The 20,111-nt window shown below is 41.1% G+C and overlaps 2 protein-coding genes across 2 annotated transcripts in view; one reads left to right on the forward strand and one right to left on the reverse strand.

The window, feature by feature from the left end:
• sorcs2 (sortilin-related VPS10 domain containing receptor 2) overlaps positions 1 to 10,605 on the forward strand; it is a 261,561-nt gene extending 250,956 nt beyond the window's left edge. The window contains exons 19-27 of the mRNA XM_078281836.1: positions 389 to 575; positions 1,445 to 1,578; positions 2,595 to 2,718; positions 3,907 to 4,019; positions 6,070 to 6,192; positions 6,628 to 6,727; positions 7,875 to 7,977; positions 9,259 to 9,365; positions 10,541 to 10,605. Of these exons, the coding sequence (XP_078137962.1) occupies positions 389 to 575; positions 1,445 to 1,578; positions 2,595 to 2,718; positions 3,907 to 4,019; positions 6,070 to 6,192; positions 6,628 to 6,727; positions 7,875 to 7,977; positions 9,259 to 9,365; positions 10,541 to 10,605 (1,056 nt within the window). The remainder of the gene's footprint in view (positions 1 to 388; positions 576 to 1,444; positions 1,579 to 2,594; positions 2,719 to 3,906; positions 4,020 to 6,069; positions 6,193 to 6,627; positions 6,728 to 7,874; positions 7,978 to 9,258; positions 9,366 to 10,540) is intronic.
• Positions 10,606 to 13,038: 2,433 nt separating this feature from the next.
• LOC139917321 (C-type mannose receptor 2-like) lies at positions 13,039 to 17,286 on the reverse strand. The gene is made up of 5 exons (XM_071906426.2): positions 17,230 to 17,286; positions 16,515 to 16,907; positions 15,988 to 16,338; positions 13,946 to 14,040; positions 13,039 to 13,414 (listed from the first exon to the last, which is right to left on the reverse strand). The coding sequence occupies exons 1-5, from the start codon at positions 17,267 to 17,269 to the stop codon at positions 13,271 to 13,273; spliced, it is 1,023 nt and encodes a 340-aa protein (XP_071762527.1). The 5' UTR covers positions 17,270 to 17,286; the 3' UTR covers positions 13,039 to 13,270.
• Between the last annotated feature and the right edge of the window lie 2,825 nt (positions 17,287 to 20,111).

The raw sequence follows: 20,111 nt of genomic DNA on the forward strand, positions 1-20,111 counted from the left end.
TTATATGATACAAATTTCAAACTGCACCTCTACAATCTCTGTCAACCCTTTACAAAATGGATTGCTCTAAATTAAAACAAATGAAGATACTTTTTAAGGTTTCGTAGGTAACTTGAGTCTCCAGTTCAAGACTCCAGATTCCATCCTGTGTTATTTTATGTTTGAATTTCTTTTCAGCACCTACAGCATTTCAACTGTAAACTGAGTGGGGAGTTTTCTCCAGGGTTCAAGATGTTTTAGGGTTTTGTTTTTTATTCCTTGTTTTTCTCTCCGTGTATCATTTTTTGTCGCTACTGTTGTTTTTTCTATCACCCAAATGTCCCTCTTTAGGGATAAGAAACATGGATTTGACTTGAATCTGCTGAAAACCGTGCTTCCTTCCCACCAGGGCGACACCAGCAGCACCAAGTACCAGGTGGACCTCGGGGACGGGGTCCGGGCCATCTACCAGAACCTGACGGTGACCGATGAGCCCATCCAGCATCGCTACGAACACCCGGGCGTCTACAAGGTCACGGTGAAGGCCGAGAATGCGGCCGGACACGACGAGGCCACCATGTACATCCAGGTCACAGGTCGGCCTCACAGACACCGCAGTCACAGAAATGGTTTAAAGCTGCACTGGGCGACTTCACACTTTGGCGGCCCCAAGTGGCGGCGAGACGGATGATTGGTTGAAAGTTTGAAGTACTTCATTACCCAGAAATCATGTAATCTCATGACATGACATCAGTAAACTGTGCACTCCTCGGACTTAAATTTCCTCATGAGAAGAGAAGATAAATTTCTTCTTCTTAGTAGCTGGTAGGGGTGGAGATGGTGAATAAAAAAAAGTCTTTTGGCAGTAGGTTTAGCCATCATTGGTGAGTCCAGCTTTCTCTAGATGGAGGATTTGCTCGCTGCCGTTTGGGACGAAGTTGCAGTTTTTAAGTTTGGCTCTTAAGTTTCAATGAAACTCTTTTTATTCATCACTCCTGGAGAAGATTTCCCACCAGTGTCCATACCCAGCACCAGAATTTAATTTGGGCAAATTGGTTGAACTAGTTCATGGGGATGGGACTTATCTGTTGAAGCCTCACTTTGTGATTTAGGCTGGTAAGACGGGTGGATTTTTACATGAAAAATCTTGCCTAGTGCGGCTTTAAAACTCAAAGCGCTGGTTTCTCTTGGTAGGGTTAAACTGATAATGATGGATCTTGCGGCAGACTCCATAAGGAGCTGTGTCTCTTTTGTTTAGTCAAGGTTAAATTAAGTTTGGGCCTTTGATATTGGACTAGTGTCTTTTGGAGCTTACATGGAAAAGTGTACTTCTTTTATGTGACTTTGACTTTATTTTGACTTTATACATTGTTGTATGCAATGTGAGGACATTAATAAAAACCTATCAACTCCTTTTAGTTGTCCCTGTGTTACAAATAAAACTAATTTTTTACTTCCTATCCAGCTCCTCTACAGGAAGTGCACTTGGAAGTAGTTCCCATTGCTGGGAGAAACCAGGAGGTCAATCTGACAGCCATAGTTCTTCCCACTGAGGCCAACCTGACCATCTTCTACTGGTGGATAGGAGACAACCTGCAGGTAAAGAAGACATTACAAGCTACAGTATATATGTCATGTTAACGTTAAAGAGTAACTGAACCCCAAACCCAAATCTGTGGTGAAGCCTGACATCTAATGGTGAAAAGTAGGGTACTGCACGGGCTATTGGCTGATCTTTGGTCCCAGGTGATGTCACCACCTGTTGTACTCTATAGAAGGTGACGTTCTCGTACTCTTTAACCAAATCAAAAATACAGAAATAAAAAAGTGTCTGAAAAGTCTGGAATCACAGGGAAAATCACCCAATGTTCTAAAGTCACACTGATATGAAAAAACGTATTTTCTAACCATCATACCATACACCTATTTGACAAGATTTTCTTGTATTTTGGTATCAAAATCTCATTACTTTCACTTCCTGGAAAACAGAAAATATTTGATGGTGACCTCATTGTGTACCAGGAGGTGCAAATAACAAATTCCAACCAATAGTCCCGCCCCTCCGATCACATAAAACTGCCTTTCTCTCCCTAACTGATTTAGCAGTTTCAGCAGGAAATACATCACATTAAGGAGGTAAGATGCTCTCAAAATGCTGTTTCATTGTGACTTTAAAATGATCACCGCCAACTTTCAGGCAGGTTTTCAAACAGAATATAATGTTTCTGTGTATTTGCAAAGCATATACTACAATACTACTGCAGTACTACTAAAGTACTATAGCACTACATGACCACTTCTAGACACGTTTGGAAATGGAATAATATGTGTCTTTGTATCCAATAAAACATATGCACTACACTACTACTACTGCAATACTAATACAGTACTACTATAGTACTACTACAGTACAAACAGAATACCATGTTTCCTTGTGTCTGGCAAAGCAAATCAGGATCAGCAGTTGAGCAGGCGTCAGGAATTCGCTGCTGTAGATGCTGCTCATTTTGGATTTTGTCCCTATGCTTCCAAACTTTTCAGACACCCTGTATATAGATTTGTGTATATAGATTTGAGCTAACCAACTACCAACTTGTTGTGACGTTCCCCTGCAGCCTCAGCTGACCCTGCAGAACAGCCTCCTGACTCGATTCCCAGAGACCGGAGAAGTTTCGGTCACCGTCCAGGCTTCCAATGGACGGTCCATGGTGCAGGATACCAAGACCGTCCGGGTGTACGGTAAGACAAGATACGATGAAACTTCAGGGATGAAAATGAGTCAGCGCAGCAGCAAATATTAATAAGATACAGCAAAGAAAAATAGAGTTTGAATCAGAATAGGGCAGATGGGGAATATCTAATGCAACTGACAATAACCACATTAGAACGCAATAAGTGGAAATATAAGAATGAAGTGTGAAATATCGATGGAAAACGAAATAAACAAAATAAGTGCGGAAGAAACAAATGAGGAATATGTACAAAATGAAAATCTACCAAAAAAAAACCCATTATGAAAATAAATAAAAAATATTTAAAAAAAACAGCTTTAATAAATATTCCTCATCTGTGACTCATTTAGACAAAGCAGAGGCAAATGTGCAACTCTGACATTTTTCCACTGCTGCCCCCAAACTATTCCATGAGCTCATTTGTTGTTGTTTTGTAACTGTGTCATAGAATGGCTTATGTCAGATTTTCTTGATGTGCTTGATTTATTTATGAGCTGCAAGCTTTTGTATCTTGAGAGCACATTAGTGTAGCTAGTGTATGATGCAGAAGGAGTAAGTTATTGTCAGGTTTTTTTTATACGCTAGAGGATCATGTTGATGCCCGATCCTGGCTGGACCTGATGGGTGTGGGTTTCTTGTGGTTTGTGTCTGACTCCAGTTCAAAAATTCTGTTGAAAAATACTGTTACTTGCAATTTATCATTAGGAAATTATAAGCGGTTTCAGGCTTTAGTTTAGGTTTTGAGTCAAAGAAAGTTATTCCCCTTGGAGCAGCATCGTCTGGGTTGAGACATTTTTCAGGTTAAATTTGGTCAAATGTTCAGGCTTTAGTCAAGCTCATATCCAAATGGTTTTGTGTACACATTCCTGTGCATATCTTTGTATATGCCGATACATATTCTGTACACATCTGTATGTACCAGTAAGACTCATTTCTTTATGCTCCCTCCATCTGTAGACATTACGACAATTCACATTTGCCCATTCAGCACACATTTTTGTACGCATGTTCCTCCATCTGTAAATCTTATAATGTGAGCAGTTTGTAATGCATATCTGCGCATCTGGACACATTTCTGTGTTTTTGTTCCACCATCTGTACACCTGATAATGTGTAATAAGCTAGCACTGCACATTTTGAATCTAATCTAATGTAATGGCTGCTGACTTCCTCTCTGTTCTCTGTCTAACCCCAGATAACTTCCAGGTCATCCCGCTGAGCTTCAGCCAGAACCTGGACCATTTCAACCCCAACATCCCAGAGTGGAGAGAGGACATCGGTCAGGTGGTCACCAAAATACTGGCTAAGGTAGGAGTTGACTGGGATGTTAAATGCTGCCTTCAGGGTCTCCTCGTAAGCTCCGACGTCTGATATCGGAAGTCGTCAATGCGACTCGTCACACATTCAAGTGCTTTTGATTGGAATTAATAAGTAAATGCCCCAGTAAAAATTCTTGTTTTGGTGGCTGTTGTTTTATATTCGAATGTAGCGGTGCAGAGATACTTGTACTAAATGCACAAAATGAAAATGCGCATCAGGCATGTAACTGATGATTCATTTATTAGCCAAAAGTTCTTGGATATACAGAAAAATGCATGGCAACTAAAAGTGAAAATACAGTAGAAACCAAACAGTAACTTAATAAGTCACTTTTTCCTTCAGTTGTTGATGTGGTTGCCAGGCTCTCTGCCCCCAAAACGTCACATCAGTTCACACTTTCTAGGTCAGATTTCCCACTTTGGGTCGTACATGTGTGCTTCAGTCATAATTCCAATATTTCTGACAGCACTTTAAGGCAGCAAAAGACACAATCTGTAATTTCCTCCACCAAAGAAGTTCTGTTTTGGCCCCTGTTAGTTTGTCTGTCTGTCTGTCTGTCTGTCAGCAGGATATCTCAAAAACTTATGAATGAGTTTACATTAAATTTGGTGGACAGATTGGGATTAGGCCAAGGAACAATTGATTTGATTTTGGCGGTGATCCAGCTCAACACTGAATCACCCCACTAATGGCTTTGTTTATGCTTTAAGACATATTTCATGCTCAGATTGACACTTTGATTGAGCCTTGTATACAAAGGCTGACAATATGTTATCGCTAAACTGAAGTATTGCAGGTATTTTGAGGGTGTGAAAGGTTTGTGAATGTGAATGTTTGTAAAACATTGAGTTGAGTCAAAAGAACTTGTACAAGTGTACAATTCAGCCATATTTGGTTGAATGAATGCTGGATTCATGCGTTTGTATAACAAAGAGTGTGTGTCTAGGTATTTCTAATGCATCCAATATTACATCAAAGATCAGAGGCAACATGAAATGTCCATAATGGCTACTTGTTTTCATTTGGGCAAAAGCTTCTACCAAATGGCGTGTATATTTAGGGTTGCACATCTACTGATCCACATTAAAATTATTCAAATCGACTACACATTAAAATTATTCAAATCGACTACACCTTTCACAGTGTCCAATCCCGAAATTAATCACACCATATAATCTAATAAATCACTTTGCAGTTCCACTGTGAGAGAGTTTTGTTGTAGTAATAATAATAATAATAAACTTTATTTATATAGCACTATAAGCAGAGTTTACAACTGGCTTTACAAGAAGGCATAAAAACAAGAATAATGATATAAATAATGAGATAAAAATAAGAAGTACATTGGTTGGAAAAATTGCGGCCAAGTCTATAAAAATGTGTTTTAAAGGTCCCATATCATGTAAAACAGGATTCCCCTTGCCTCTGTGATTATAAAGGAGTTGGATGGTCTATCTAAACATGGTGAAAGTATCAAAACGCACGGTCGCCAACTAAATCCACACAATCCATATTAGAAAAGCGAGCCTCTAAACGAGCCGTTTGGACTTCCGTAACTTTGTGGCGTCACAAAGGTCATTATCGCTCATTATCATTTTTGTAAGAAATAATAGACTAACAAAGTGTTTTTTTCAAAGCGGTTGAGCGGTTGTCATTGTTTATTACTGGAGAGTTTTCCCTACCTGTAGCTGCCGGGCTGCAGCGTCTCACGTTTCACTCTTGAAACGGTTAGCCAATCAGAACAGAGGGTCGTTAATATTAATGAGCCTTAAAGACACAGCGACAGAAACAGCCTGTTCTTGGTAAGGCTCAGAGAGATGCTGGAAAATGAACGTGTAAAAATGGATTGAGAGTGTTTTTGGTTCATGACACCACACACACAGCTTTGAATGGACCTCAAGACACAAAATAAAACACTGGAAAGTGGAGAATATGGGACCTTTAAGAAGGTATTTAAAAGATGCTGCTGGATTAGTGACATTTAATATAATGAATAATTGAGATCTCATGTTGCTGACCTTTGACCTTTTGGTCCCAGATCACGGGCGTCCCCCAGGAGTCCCTGGTTACGATGGTGAAGCCGGGCCTCCCCACCACCGCCGACCTGTACGTTCTCCCGCTGGAGAGCAAACCAGCCAAGAGGAGCGTGTTCGTGGATAAGGTGAAGACACACACACACACACACACAAAGATGGACAAAGACATGTACAGTATAGATAGTATATAAGGGCCAACATGAAGAGTTTTGTTCCGAAATGAGTTATTCACCTTTAAAAAATGTATACCTACTGTCAAAAAAACAATTGAGAGCACTAAATTAAAATAATTATGTTATTTGATTCACCTTAAATTCTTGTTTAACATACTAATTAACACTTTTACTCACTGGATCCTCTATATTTCTGAGATATTGAATGATGAGCTTCAGGTATTGGATTTTTTTTTTTTTTCAAAATGAGTATATAGCGTTTTGGAAATGAACTCGTTGAAAGAGACAGAAGGACAGATCAAGATTGTCTCTCATGCCTCATTTTCTAAAACTTATTTTTTGGGGGGTTTGAGCATGTTTTGGTGAATATTTTCTTTTTGTCCACAGCGTATTCCAGCCATCATGCAGGCCTTCAACGACAACAACGTCAGCTTTGTGGTACGAGGAGGTCTGCAAGTGCTGGTGACGCTGACCGACCCGAATGCAGGTACATTCTAATGGAGTTTTTAACCATGTGCCTTGACAGTATTTCCCATATGGAATGAGTAGGGATGGGACGATACGCTTATCTCACGATACGATTCGATATGCAATATGGAGTTCACGATTCGATACAACCACGATACGATGTAATAAATAAAAGTTCAATGACGGCAAAGTCTGACTGTGCAGAATTCTGTTTATTTCTGAGCCGCAAATCTTTCTAGCGATGGCATTGGCTCGCTGGAATGTAAACAACAATTTAAAAATGTCAGTACAAAGTGAAAATGATATAATTTGGATGGAGAGCTTGTGAAATTGTGATTTTTCCACCCCGCGATACGTATTGCCACATTTTTGTATCGCAATATATTGAGTTTCGATATATCGTCCCATCTCTATGAATAAGTAACCGACAGTTTTGCATTTTCTTTACTAAAAGTATGTGATGTTTTAAATCCGAATGGATAATCGCATGTTATTGATCTATTTCCAAGGGCTAGGTCTAGTTGCTAATGACACGGCAGCGAGAGCGACAGAGACTGGTGCGTTCACGAACCATACGACTGCAGCTTACTGTATGGATGCACTTCACCTTGTTAATACTGCACCCTATGCTAGCTTTTAGTCCTGTGCCTTTTTCCAATGCTGTCCAAATCTGAGTCCAAAGTCTTGTGCCGTCCTGTGCTTTCTCCTCCACCTGACTCTCCTTCGGCGAAACCGAAATGATGGTGCTCTCTGCGGAGGAGAGACTTCTGCAGCTTTTTAAGAAAAGCTTTTAGCTCCGTTGGATGCTTTGAAGCTCTTCGTCTATCATTCCTAGCGCTACCCGCAACGCTCTTTCCTTCGGTTTTTGTCAGGGGATTTCTTTTCCTTCTTCACTATACTTCCTGGATTTGCACTGAATGTGTTGTGCAATGCTAATTCAGTGATTATCATGCAGAGGTAGCGCTTGGTTGCCTGAGTTCTTGGCTCTGTTGTGTTTCTGGTAGTGTTACATTCGCAGCAGGCGTGCGTGTTGGAGTGTGTGATACCTAGCAAAATTTGTGTCAAACTTGTGTTGTGACTGTGCATACGCATTGCGTTTTTCTGCATATGTATATTTATATATCCTTTCCTGTGTGTGTGTGTGTGTGAATATATCCTCTCCCCAGGCTACCATGGAGGTGCTGGAGGTCCCGGTGTTTGGGCTCTGGCCGTCATTTTCCTAATCAGCATCCTCGCCACCGGATCCTTCATCCTCTACAAGTTCAAAAGGTGGGTGCCATGATAAAGACCTCTGGCATGTCTGTGAATCTTTAATGAATCCTTACAGAGAAGGCCGTGATCACATAGGACGCTTTTTTTTTAACATGAGCTGTGCCTTTTTTTCACTTATTTTCAGTGGTTTGGCTGCGGCAGGCTTGCTTATCCTCTAAACTATGCGCCTCGCGTTCGGAGCGCGGTGTGTTTTGGGGCGTTGCCCTGGACTCCGAGTTAAGCATGTCTCAACTTTAGCCGCATCATGCATTAGCCTACATCAAAGTGAAAATAGCCCTGGAAACAGGTGCTGTCTTGGCAGAGCTCAGTTTCAGAATGGACTCCTCATTCTCTTCTTCAAGAGCAAGCAGATCAGTCACTAACTTTCTCTTGTCTATTTGTATTTTCAACAACGTTATCCCATTTGTTACTCCAGGTTAACGCTAATTAGTTAGCTTGCAAGTTATCACAACCAGAATGATGTAACACTCCTTGCTCTCCTGTCTGATCATGGCCTAAAATGGAACTGATAGCATTATTTTGCAGTCTTTATTAGAATGTAAGCAGTTAACTAGGGTTAGACCGATATATCAGCGTGCAACTATATTGGGCCGATATTGGGCTTTTATTAAAAATCAGCCTGTCAGTGTCTTCTACCTCTGATATGATAGAGGTTCCTCCCTGATCCTGAGGAACAGCTAACCTACCAAGAAGAATTTCATCAGTATGGGTTTCAATGGAGAGTTTTAGTGTCCAAATGCTGTTTCAGAGGCTTTTCCACTCTGATAAGAATACAATTCTGGGGGAAAACACTGAACACTGAATACTGAATACGTTTTTGGCATGAAATTGAACTGAAAGATATTGAATATCGGGACAAAATATCATATCCGTATCGGCACACAAAAAGCTATATCGGTCTAATCCTGCTGTTTACAGTTACTTTGCAAACTAGATAATGTTAAAATGTTGTGATGGTGCAGTCAGTAGCACGACCCATCCAATGCATGAACACAATATGTAACTGCACTCTAGTTTTTATATGGGTGACTTGCATGGTAAATATCAGTTGATCAATATACTGTCTCCGTGTGTGATAATTTCTGTAACTGCATGCTCTCTCTTTACGCCCATAAAACACCGACAGCACCTCCCCGCATCCCGAACACAAAACGTCCCACCAAAAAACATGTCACTCAAATGAGAAACAGTGCGAAACACGGCCCCGTCTTACGAAAACAACAAACGCCGCAGTCCTTGGCTTAGGACTGAGGACGCCTATCCCCCGCTGTTTTTCAGGAAGCTGCCGGGCAGCCGCAACGTCTACGCCCAGATGCACAACGAGAAGGAGCAGGAGATGACCAGCCCCGTCAACCACAGCGAGGACACCCAGCACATCATCCAGGGCGAGGAGTTCATCGACGACGACCTGGACTCGCAGACTCTAGGTAACGCAGGAGGTAGCCCCGCCTTCCGTTCCCTTATCAGGACTACCACTAACCACTGCTACTAAAAACCCAAGCCACTAACACCAGCAGCTAACACACACCAAGGTACTGGAGGAGTTTGTGTTTTTTCAGTCTTTATTATTGGTATAAGTAAGGCCTCAAAGTTTGGTGTTTAAATTAAGGGTAACACTTTACTTTAAATGTCGGTCACATAGGCATTGTATGGTCATTATAAGACATTATAAGCGCATTGTATTTGCATCATAAACGCATCAGAAAATATCATATCAGGCTGTTTATAAGCTATATATTTATTTATCAGCCATCATAAGCACATTATAATAACATCACAATCATGTCAGAAAATTGCAATTCCTTTACTGTGCCATCTCATAACTGTGTAGACTCATTATGATTTTCTGATGTGATTATGACATCTTAATTATGTGCTTATAGAGGCTTATAATGCTTAACATACCAAATAAATATATAGTACCATGGTAATTATATATCTTATAAGGGATCACTGTATTATGATATTCATAATACATTATGATATGACATTTTCTGATGTGATAATGATGTGATTATAATGTTCATATGATGGCTATAAAATGCCTTATGATCAGGGATGTAGTGGAAACTAAACGCTCCTGAACTCAATTTAACAACTTTTTATTTACAGAATACAGTTAAACACCTTTTTAGGCAGATATTAAGTCTTTATACAAAAACTTCATGTACACGTCATAGTAAGTAATATGAGATTTATGTAAGTTAAAGGTTTTATGGAGAAAAGCAAAAAATTATTGTGTTTAAATGGTTGCTTTTTGACAATCACAGACTGGAGGTCATACTTTAAGTTTACCCACCTTTTTATTTACCACTACATCACTGGTTATGACCAACATTTAAAGTGTTACCAAAACAGTCATGCATGATTGTATAACTGATATATACTGTATATATAACTGATATATATATACAATAGTGAAAACCAATGATATAAAGTGCTATAAACCAAAACTTTACATGATTTGGACGCCATCGCTCATTTCCTCGCCTGTATCCTCAACCTGTGTTCCTCTGCGCCCCCCCCCCCCCCCCCCCCCCCCCCCCACTCTTGTTGGCAGGCAACCATTCAGGCGTGGTCCTGAGCATCAACTCCAGAGAGCTACACAGTTACCTGACCAGCTGATGGCTGTCGCGGCAACGCTAACGAGCTAGCCTAGCCTAGCCTGGCCTAGCCTAGCAGGCTAACGAGCACAGGGACTCCACTCTGCCTTCCTCCTCCTCCCCCTCCTCCGCTCTAACATCAACCCCCATGTAATCCCAAGGAGGAGAGGGGGCGACCTCCCTCTATCTCCTCCACATTCTCTCTCCTCCTCGGACTCTTCACCTCTACTCCACGGCCTCCTCGACTGGCCCGTTCACCTCCGTCCCATCCTTCCTCCTTCCCCTCCGTCTCTCTATCTTCCTCACCTGGGTGGGTGGGGTGTATTTTTACATCATTTTGTTGCGTCTTGTCTTTGCTAATACCCTCCCCACACACACACACACACACCCAACACCCTCACCCACAACCCGCCCCACCCCCCTCGGAGACCCGAACAGAAAGACACCCGGTAAGGATGGAGGTCCTGACGGCGTCGCAACAAGAACAACTCACTAATCTGTTATATTTTGTTTTTTGTTTTTTTTGTTTTTGGGAGGGGGGGAATAATCTGTGTATACTTTGTCTGCTGTCGCTCATGAATCCTCACACACACACACACATCCCCCAGTGTCCCTCGCAGCAACAGTTTCCAAATCATGTTCGCAGGCAGAGAGTACAGGGGGTTTGAATTGTGTCCAAAAGGCCATAGCCACACAAGCTGTTTAGTGGCCAAAGACCAGTGTGTGCTAGGCTGATTTTCAATGGTAGGCACTGAGGGCAGCGTGTATTTAGGCAGAACCCACCCACCCTCCATTTACAATATTATTTTAGGCTCCCAAAATTACTAGACGCTCTTCACTCTTCAAAGGCAATAATATTCTTTCCAAGGACAGAAGGATGAGATGAACCCTTGTGGGGCTTATGAAGAGTGTATGCATGCAAACACAAGAGGGTGGTGTTGCACTTTCTTTAATTCCCACACACACAAGGTAACTTGGAGAGCTGAGCTTACAACATGTCTTTCAGTATTCAGAATGATCCCATTAACTTAAGATACTTCACAGCTTCTTTGTGTTTCTGTGTTTTGTTGAACAGTGACACATCTACAGTAGTTTGGTGTGTGATGTTTAAAATCACCACCACCTTCGTAGGAGCTCATTGTCTGTCCCATGGTGCCTCAAATAGCAGATTGGAATCTGCTCAAGGACATTACCTGTTCTTGTATTTATTTATTACTAATAACAGTGCGCCCCCCTTCCTCCTCCCCACACTCTCTGGGTCAGAGGTCAAAGTGGACTCGTTCCCCTGGAGACAAAAGGTCGTCGTCATGGAGGAAAGGTGTAGTCGATATTTTACTGTATAAGCCTATATTAGGCGTAGCCAGCGGTGGAATCATGTCTCCATAAAGATTTGGTTTGTTGTATGTAAATGTGTAAATATGAACAATCTCCACCTTGTACATAAGCCCCTTGACATGAGTGTGAGTATTTTACAGTAATACCAAAATACACAACATTTTTTTTGGAGTGGCCCTTCACTGAATTCCCTGAATTTGAGAATTGCAAATTCGCACCGTAAGATGACACAGTTTCCTCAATGCCATTGCCTGCTTCACTTTCATCATTTTTTCAATATTTTCAGTGTAATCTCATAAGCAACCTTGTTAGACAAGATGATTTTATGGTCTTCATTGTTAACTGGAAAGAATTTAATTGTCTTATCTACAATATTCACATTTACACACAGTGACGACTACATATATGGATATTTTTGATACACTTGTATGTCAATTTTTGTCATTTTTCTCCGTACTTGTAAACATTGGTCAGTGTTTTTATTGCCTTTTGCTGATTTTTTTGTTTGACTGCACTAATGATGTAAGCAGTGCTGTCTTGAAGGTATAATATATATTGGACAGCAACTGAACAAGTCTACAGACTCTGAACTAAAGGCCTTTAGGGACTACAGAGGTCACTGAAGAGCACAGACTTCAATCAATGCTACTATTATTGGCAAGATCACCATTTGGTCGGTCTTGTATTTGATACAAGCAAACAGCAGATGGCACTCATCCATTCTGATTCACACGTTACTCATCTTTTGTACATATTCTGCTCATGTTCAGCTTGTTCTTAGTTTTCTAGTGATGTGTCGTCTTTTTATCATGTTCCCCTTTAACAAAGGGGAAAGTGGGAATTTCAATAGTCCAATATATTCATGAAGGACTTTCACAACTGATGGCACAGACCATGTGAATTTGACCACACTGTTAGATTTGTTTACCCCTTTTGACTGGTTTGTTTGTTGTATTGATTTTGGTATAAAAAAAAATGTTAAAGCATCCTCATCAGGAAGCGTAGTGCACTTAACCTGCATCCTGGAATAAATCACTCCCATAACTATATGTTTATTGTTGTTTTTATATTTATATAAATTTCATTTGAGGTTTTTTTCACAAACAGACATGAAGCTTGTTACAAAGCGTCGGCTTGTAATTATGGTTTATTCAGGAGATGATTTCATGAAAACTGACAATAACATTGATGATGAAAGACCAAACTCTAGACAGGCTACACATTCAAGGCTATGGTTAAGTATTCATTATTCTGAAAACTACATGGTATATTCTGTTTAGTAGCAGTAATAGAAAGAACATTCACAATGGAAATCAGACTACACTAATCAAATCTTAAGTTGGGTTAAAAGTTCAGAGTTCACACTTTTCCTGCAGCTTCTTTTTCTCTTTCTCATCAGGACTTTTTTCCTCCTTGTGGAAGACTTTTCCATCAGGTTGCTCTCGCCACTTCAGGACCACTCCAGTCACCCCTTGGTCCTTCAGTCTGTCCTGGAGCTGCAGGACACATACAGCAACTAATTTTACACATTCACTCAACCACACTCATGACAGGAATTATTTGTCTCATGTAGGTGTCACACTCTCTTCTCATGGGTTATGTTAAACTCTGATGCTGGTTTAATTTCATATTCCCTCAGAATAAAGAAGACCATAAAGGAAAAATCCACTGTTGGACACTTTAATACTGTTAGTAGATATCATCAATTTGTGATGCTCAATGATTTCCAGAAGTTATTTTGTGATGAATTGTTGCAATTTACTTTTTGGGTGTACCCAGTTTCTCTCAACTTGCCTTGTCTACTTCTACTTATGCTAGTGATTTCCTACGTTTCCCAGAATGCCTTTCAGCAACCCCCAGAGAAGAGGCGTGTTGCTTACAGAAGATATCAATATCTCTGCCTCTTCTACGATGGATTTCTCCCAGTTCAAGGGAGTAGTTAAGCATTTTAGGGTGGATTTTTCCTTTAATGCCACAAGGCTTTTGGAGCACCCAACATTTGTTGGATCCCACATGAGAAGACTTGCCTTTAGTAAGATGTCTGCCTTCACAGCAGGGTCAGTCAGATCCACAGAGGAGTCCTCCGGCTTTACCTTCAGCTTAAATACCTGCTTCATTTGCACTTATAGAGACAAAGATAGGTAAAATGAGAAGAGAAACAAAATATTAGCTTGCTGTGGGAACAAATACGATGGCATGGTGGTAGTTTTGAGATACCTAGCCAGGAAAATGACATAAGTAACGTCACGAGAGTCTTTTCAGTTTAAATGCTGTCTAAAGCATGTACACATTCTTTTGTACATGAAGAATTAGATGTTCATGGCCTGTTCATGGAGGTGTAGGACTGGACCATGGTCTAGCGGTATTGGGGATCCAGGGCTGGATGATGGTCTGGAGATATGTAGGTGTAGGGCTGGACCATAGCCTGGAGGTATGGGGGTGTAGGGCTGGACCGTGGTCTGGAGGTATGGGATTGTAGGGCTGGACCATTGTCTGGAGGTGTGGGGGTGTAGGGCTGGACCATGGCCTGGAGGTATGGAGGTGTAGGGCTGGACCGTGGTCTGGAGATATCGGGGTTTAGAGCTGGGCCATGGCCTGGAGGTACAGTATGGGGGTGTAGGGTTGGACCATGGTCTGGAGGTATGTGTGTGTAGGACTGGACCATAGTCTGGAAGTATGGGATTGTAGGGCTGGACCATTGTCTAGAGGTATGGGGGTGTAAGGCTGGACCATGATCTGGAGGTACAGTATTGGGGTGTAGGACTGGACCATAGCCTGGCGGTATGGGGGTATAGGGCTGGACCATGGCCTGGAGGTATGGAGGTTTAGGACTGGACCATGGTCTGGCGGTATGGGGTGTAGGGCTGGGCCATGGTCTGGAGGTACAGTATGGGGGTGTAGGACTGGACCACAGCCTGGAGGTATGGAGGTTTAGGGCTGGACCATGGCCTGGATCTACAATATGGGGGTGTAGGGCTGGACCTTGGTTTTGAGGTATGGGGTATAGGACTGGACCATGGCCTGGAGGTATGGGGGTGTAGGGCTGGACCATGGTCTGGAGGTATGGGGGTGTAGGACTAGACCATGGCCTGGAGGTATGGGGATGTAGGACTAGATCATGACTTGGAGGTATGGAGGTGCAGGGCTGGACCATGATCTGGAGGTATGTGGGTGTAGGGTTGGACCATGGTCTGGAGGTACAATATGGGGATTTGTGGATTTATTTAGGTACAGAGAAGGTGAGATCAAAAGATAAATTACAAGATACCTAAAAGAAAATCTGCTATCAGTCGTTCAACTAAGGCTTGGGTAACGCTGGGGAAATATGAATAACCAATAAAAGCTAAAATAATAACTAAGTTGTTATTTTCAAAATAAGACCTGTTTTTCCTTTAAATCCAGGAAGAGATTGGTGACTGCCCTGGGATTGATTATTTGGATCTGATCAATGCATCTGCGCAGTTTATCATAGTGCACTGAGGTTTGTGACTGGCTTTAAAGCTCTCATACATCATTGTGTGTTGTATATCAAGGCTATATGGCCCTCATTGTCCATAAAGAGGCATACACAATGGCTTTTATTCATTTATAAGTCCATTGTTGGTATGCTTCCATTCTATCTTTGTTCTTACATAGTACGTAATACTGGCAGCTATAGCCTTCGCTCTTCTGCTCTGTACTTATTGTCTGTTCCTAAGGTCTGTACAGAACTGGGTAACAGGGGCTTCAGGTACTCAGCTCCCTCCTCCTGGAATGCCCTACAAGCTGAAATGTTAAAAACTTTTTAAATGACTTAGAAACACATTCAACAGGGAACTGTGACTGTGTCTAAATGGTTAGTTATTTTGTCTTTGACATGATTTGTAAGTTATTTTCTTTGTTGTATCATCTGTAACTTTATGTATGTGTAATTGCTGCTGTCTTGGCCAGGTCTCTCTTACAAAAGAGATTTTTAATCTCAATGAGACTCTCCTTGTTTAAATAAAGGTTAAATAAATAAAATTAATAAATCTATTCTAATGTAATGCACCATTCTATCTGCTCCACCAAAGTACAGCAAATCACTCACCAGGGAAGCTGTAGCAGACAAAGGGATATCTGTTAGTACAAGGCACTGCTCTCCATTTGAATGACTTCCATAGTGCTGCAGCACATTGTATCTTATTGGTCATGGGGTTTGGTGGTTTCTCCCAGTAAGTGAAGGACGAGTTGCTCCCGTCAGACCAGCGACTCGGAGGCCCTCTGTACAGGCCAATCCAGGCCCAATCGCGCTTTGGCACCAACTTCTGGATCTCCAGGTTCTCAGTCTGGTTCCTCACACTGGCCAAGTCTATGTAGTTTTCCCTGCAGTACCTCTGAGCACTGGGCCAATTCATTCGATCATTCACAACAAGAAATTTGGGATCCATCATTGTTGTTCCTACAATTAGATTTTGGAACAGAAGTGGATTGATGAGTCCTTTGGAAAGGAACCCAGACCTACCAGACCTACCATCAAACTAAAATAAATGCCCCAGTTCGGATTTGGGCTTGATTTAAGCTAGACTTCATAATCATCCTCATGGGAGCAGAAATTGTGCTTAACTATGTTCTTACCTTTATAACAGATGAAAGGATAACTTGTGGTGCAATCATCATCCCACCATCCCCCATTGTCTCCGATGTTCACACAGAACTGACCACTACCAAAATCAGGTTCATTGTCAGTCCATGTGTCCCAGTTCCTGTAGTCAGCCCCACCCACTGGGTAGTAAGACGCATCTGAAAAAGACCACCTCCAATCAACTACATCATGCAAGCCAATCCAGACGTCCCCATAATAATCTGAAGATAGAACTGTGTTAATGAGTTGGTTCATTTCTTCCATATTGTCTATGGTGGCCAGGTCTGTGTATTTCTCTCTGCAGTAGCTCTGGGCTTCGGTCCAGGTCTTTGGTTCAGCAACATAGTGGTACTGACGAGGAAGGCATGTGGAGAAGGTGTGCCACCCTGTGAGGACAAAGTCTGTATGAGTGCTGTGAGGCTGTAGAGCTAGGTTTGCATCCACACTCTAAAGTCTGTGTCAACATACATGGCCACTAGTTATTTACATCTTTTAACATGTCAGGTAATGTGCTTGAGTTGCTCAAACTGACATCATGGTACTTTCTCTCAGAGAGAATCAGCAGTATGGTAACAAGAATAAGCAAATCACTATTGTACATAGTATTGTGTATTGTATTACAATAACACTATACACCGTTGTATATAATATTGTAGCAGTATTATACAATAATATTCACAATTTGACCTTAACAAAGATTTCACTAACCTGAGAGAAAGAAGATACCCAACAAGACCTTTTCCTTCATGATGGTGGATGAGTGAACAGTTCCTCTGCGCTCTGTGCTCAATGTGCCGTTGTACACCACTTGGAAGCATCTTCTACCTGTATTAATGCTGCCAATAGGCAAATCAAGGGAAATTTTTACCGCTGCCTCTCGCCTCTGCTACTGATAGACGGCAAAGCTCATATGTCTATTCCATCCATTGCACTCTTTATGCAAAAACACACTAAAGGTTGACTTTGTGAATATGCTTTTGTTCTGAAGTTTTTCAGAGACACACATTTGTCATGGGCAGTGACACATTCATTTTGGAATGAATCTTTCATCCAGTTGAAACATGAGTTAGTCTATTAAATTCTAAATTCTATTCTAAAACACCATCTTATTTACACAGTTCAAGATAAACTGTTACACAAACTCCTGGGGTTTGTGGGTCCAGTCCTTCATGCTAATCTTAAAGGTCTAGGTGTCTTTTGAGAGGTGTCGTGTAAAATGTGTTTGACCCTCTACAGAGTACAACAGGTGGTGACATCACCTGGCACCAAAGACCAGCCAATAGCAGATAGCCAGTTCAGCACCCTACTTTTCACCATTAGGTGTCAGGCTTCACCACAGATTTGGGTTTGGGGTTTAGTTACTCTTTAATGACAGCAATGACATTAAACACATTATGATGGTGGGTGGGGAGTCCAACCAACATCCTGCTGCAATATCTGTTTATCTCACTGCGCTACATCCAAGTCTCTTACCGTACATTTGGAATTTATATCCCTGTCAGTGTTCATATTACTGGCAACAAAGATTTATTATTGTGAGGGGTGGGGGAAGACATGTCAGTATGTGTCTTCCCACACTTCCCAGTACTACGTGTTTTCTAGAAATTTGCACATCCCCCAGAGTTTACAAGCTATTGTTCTAATGCCTTCATGAGCTTATTTCCATAAGTACTCTCACTATCAGCAGCAAATAACAAAGATATAATAACACAGTATGTTAAGTAGGAGGCAAGGATTCAGCTCATTCTTCTGCTATTTACTTTTTCCATTGCTACAGAAATGGATAAGGCATAATATTGTTTTCTCTGCCCCTATAATCTATATAGGGGCAGATGAAAACTCGAGGTGCCTTGACCTGTTGTCAACTGGATGTGTTTTGAGAACGCGGGATGTTGTTGGCACAAAGTGTTAGCGTTAGGGTGAGGACGCAATCTCGATTTGCATGTCCCTGTGTGCAAACAACTGTCCCTGTGTGGAAACAACTGTTACGTGGGCAAATTACACATGACTATGAACAGCAGTTCAACGTACAGTAATATACAGAGCAATGCAAGAATGGAATTCACTTCCAAATCATATTACACAACAAAATAATATATATGGTTTTAAAAAAAAGCTTAAAGATCATTACTTAAAACGGAATTTTGGTAATTAATAAGTATTCTTTGGTGTGTAAGGGTTCCATGGGCATTCTATGTTAAATGATGATATTTGTGTAAGGGTTCCATGGGCATGTTGTGTTAAATGATGATATTTATCTATTAGATCATGATGGATTCATTCGGAGCCTGTCTATTTTCATTGTCTGTTTGCAGTGTGTTTGTGTTATTTAAATAATTGTTATTGTTTTAGTCACAGTAGATGTGCATTATGATGTGTTATGTTAGTGTATTGTAATGAGTAGTGTGAATGTGTATTTTTGTATTGTCACCATGTAAATTATGTGGACCCCAGGAAGAATAGCTGCTGCTATGCAAAAGCTAATGGGGATCTTAATAAACAAACAAACAAACTATGGTAGGTGCAAAGAGGCTTTTTTTTTTTTTACCAGCACTAACAGGCGGCTTTGTGCAGAGTTAATGAATCACACACAGTCAACAAAGAGATGTTTCTCAGTGGGTTTATTACTTTATGTACAGGCATGTCTGTCCCCGAGGCGGAGACTGTCTGAGAAATACAATGGAGTAGAAAACGTCTAAGGTGCAAAAACAAACACTGCTGCATGAGTCCCTGGACCCTATGCATGCAAACACAAGAGGGTGGTGTTGCACTTTATTTAATTCCCACACACACAAGGTAACTTGGAGAGCTGAGCTTACAACATGTCTTTCAGTATTCAGAATGATCCCATTAACTTAAGATACTTCACAGCTTCTTTGTGTTTCTGTGTTTTGTTGAACAGTGACACATCTACAGTAGTTTGGTGTGTGATGTTTAAAATCACCACCACCTTCATAGGAGCTCATTGTCTGTCCCATGGTGCCTCAAATAGCAGATTGGAATCTGCTCAAGGACATTACCTGTTCTTGTATTTATTTATTACTACACAGTAACAGTGTGCCCCCCTTCCTCCTCCCCACACTCTCTGGGTCAGAGGTCAAAGTGGACTCGTTCCCCTGGAGACAAAAGGTTGTCGTCATGGAGGAAAGGTGTAGTCAATATTTTACTGTATAAGCCTTTAGGCGTAGCCAGCGGTGGAATCATGTCTCCATAAAGATTTGGTTTGTTGTATGTAAATGAGTAAATATGAACAATCTCCACCTTGTACATAACCCCCTTGATATGAGTGTGTTTTACACTAATACCAAAATACACAGCATTTTTTTTTTGGCCCTTCACTGAATTCCCTGAATTTGAGATTTGCAAATTCCACAAACACAATTTCCTCAATGCCATTGCCTGCTTCACATTGTATCATTTTTTCAATATTTTCAGTGTAATAATTTTATGGTCTTCATTGTTAACTGGAAAGAATTTAATTGTCTTATCTAAGATATTCACATTTACACACAGTTTTTATTGCCTTTTGCTGATTTTTTTGTTTGACTGCACTAATGATGTAAGCAGTGCTGTCTTGAAGGTATAATATA

Source organism: Centroberyx gerrardi, chromosome 23 (genome assembly GCF_048128805.1).
Source record: "Centroberyx gerrardi isolate f3 chromosome 23, fCenGer3.hap1.cur.20231027, whole genome shotgun sequence".
NCBI classification, from domain to species: Eukaryota; Metazoa; Chordata; class Actinopteri; order Beryciformes; family Berycidae; genus Centroberyx; species Centroberyx gerrardi.

Excerpts from the sequence above, each read along its gene's own strand:
- LOC139917321 (XM_071906426.2), bottom strand. The coding sequence starts at position 17,269 with ATGAAGGAAAAGGTCTTGTTGGGTATCTTCTTTCTCTCAG. Across the intron at positions 16,908-17,229 it reads GGGTATCTTCTTTCTCTCAG|GGTGGCACACCTTCTCCACA; the intron begins GTTAGTGAAATC and ends TTGTCCTCACAG. Across the intron at positions 16,339-16,514 it reads TCCTTTCATCTGTTATAAAG|GAACAACAATGATGGATCCC; the intron begins GTAAGAACATAG and ends ATCTAATTGTAG.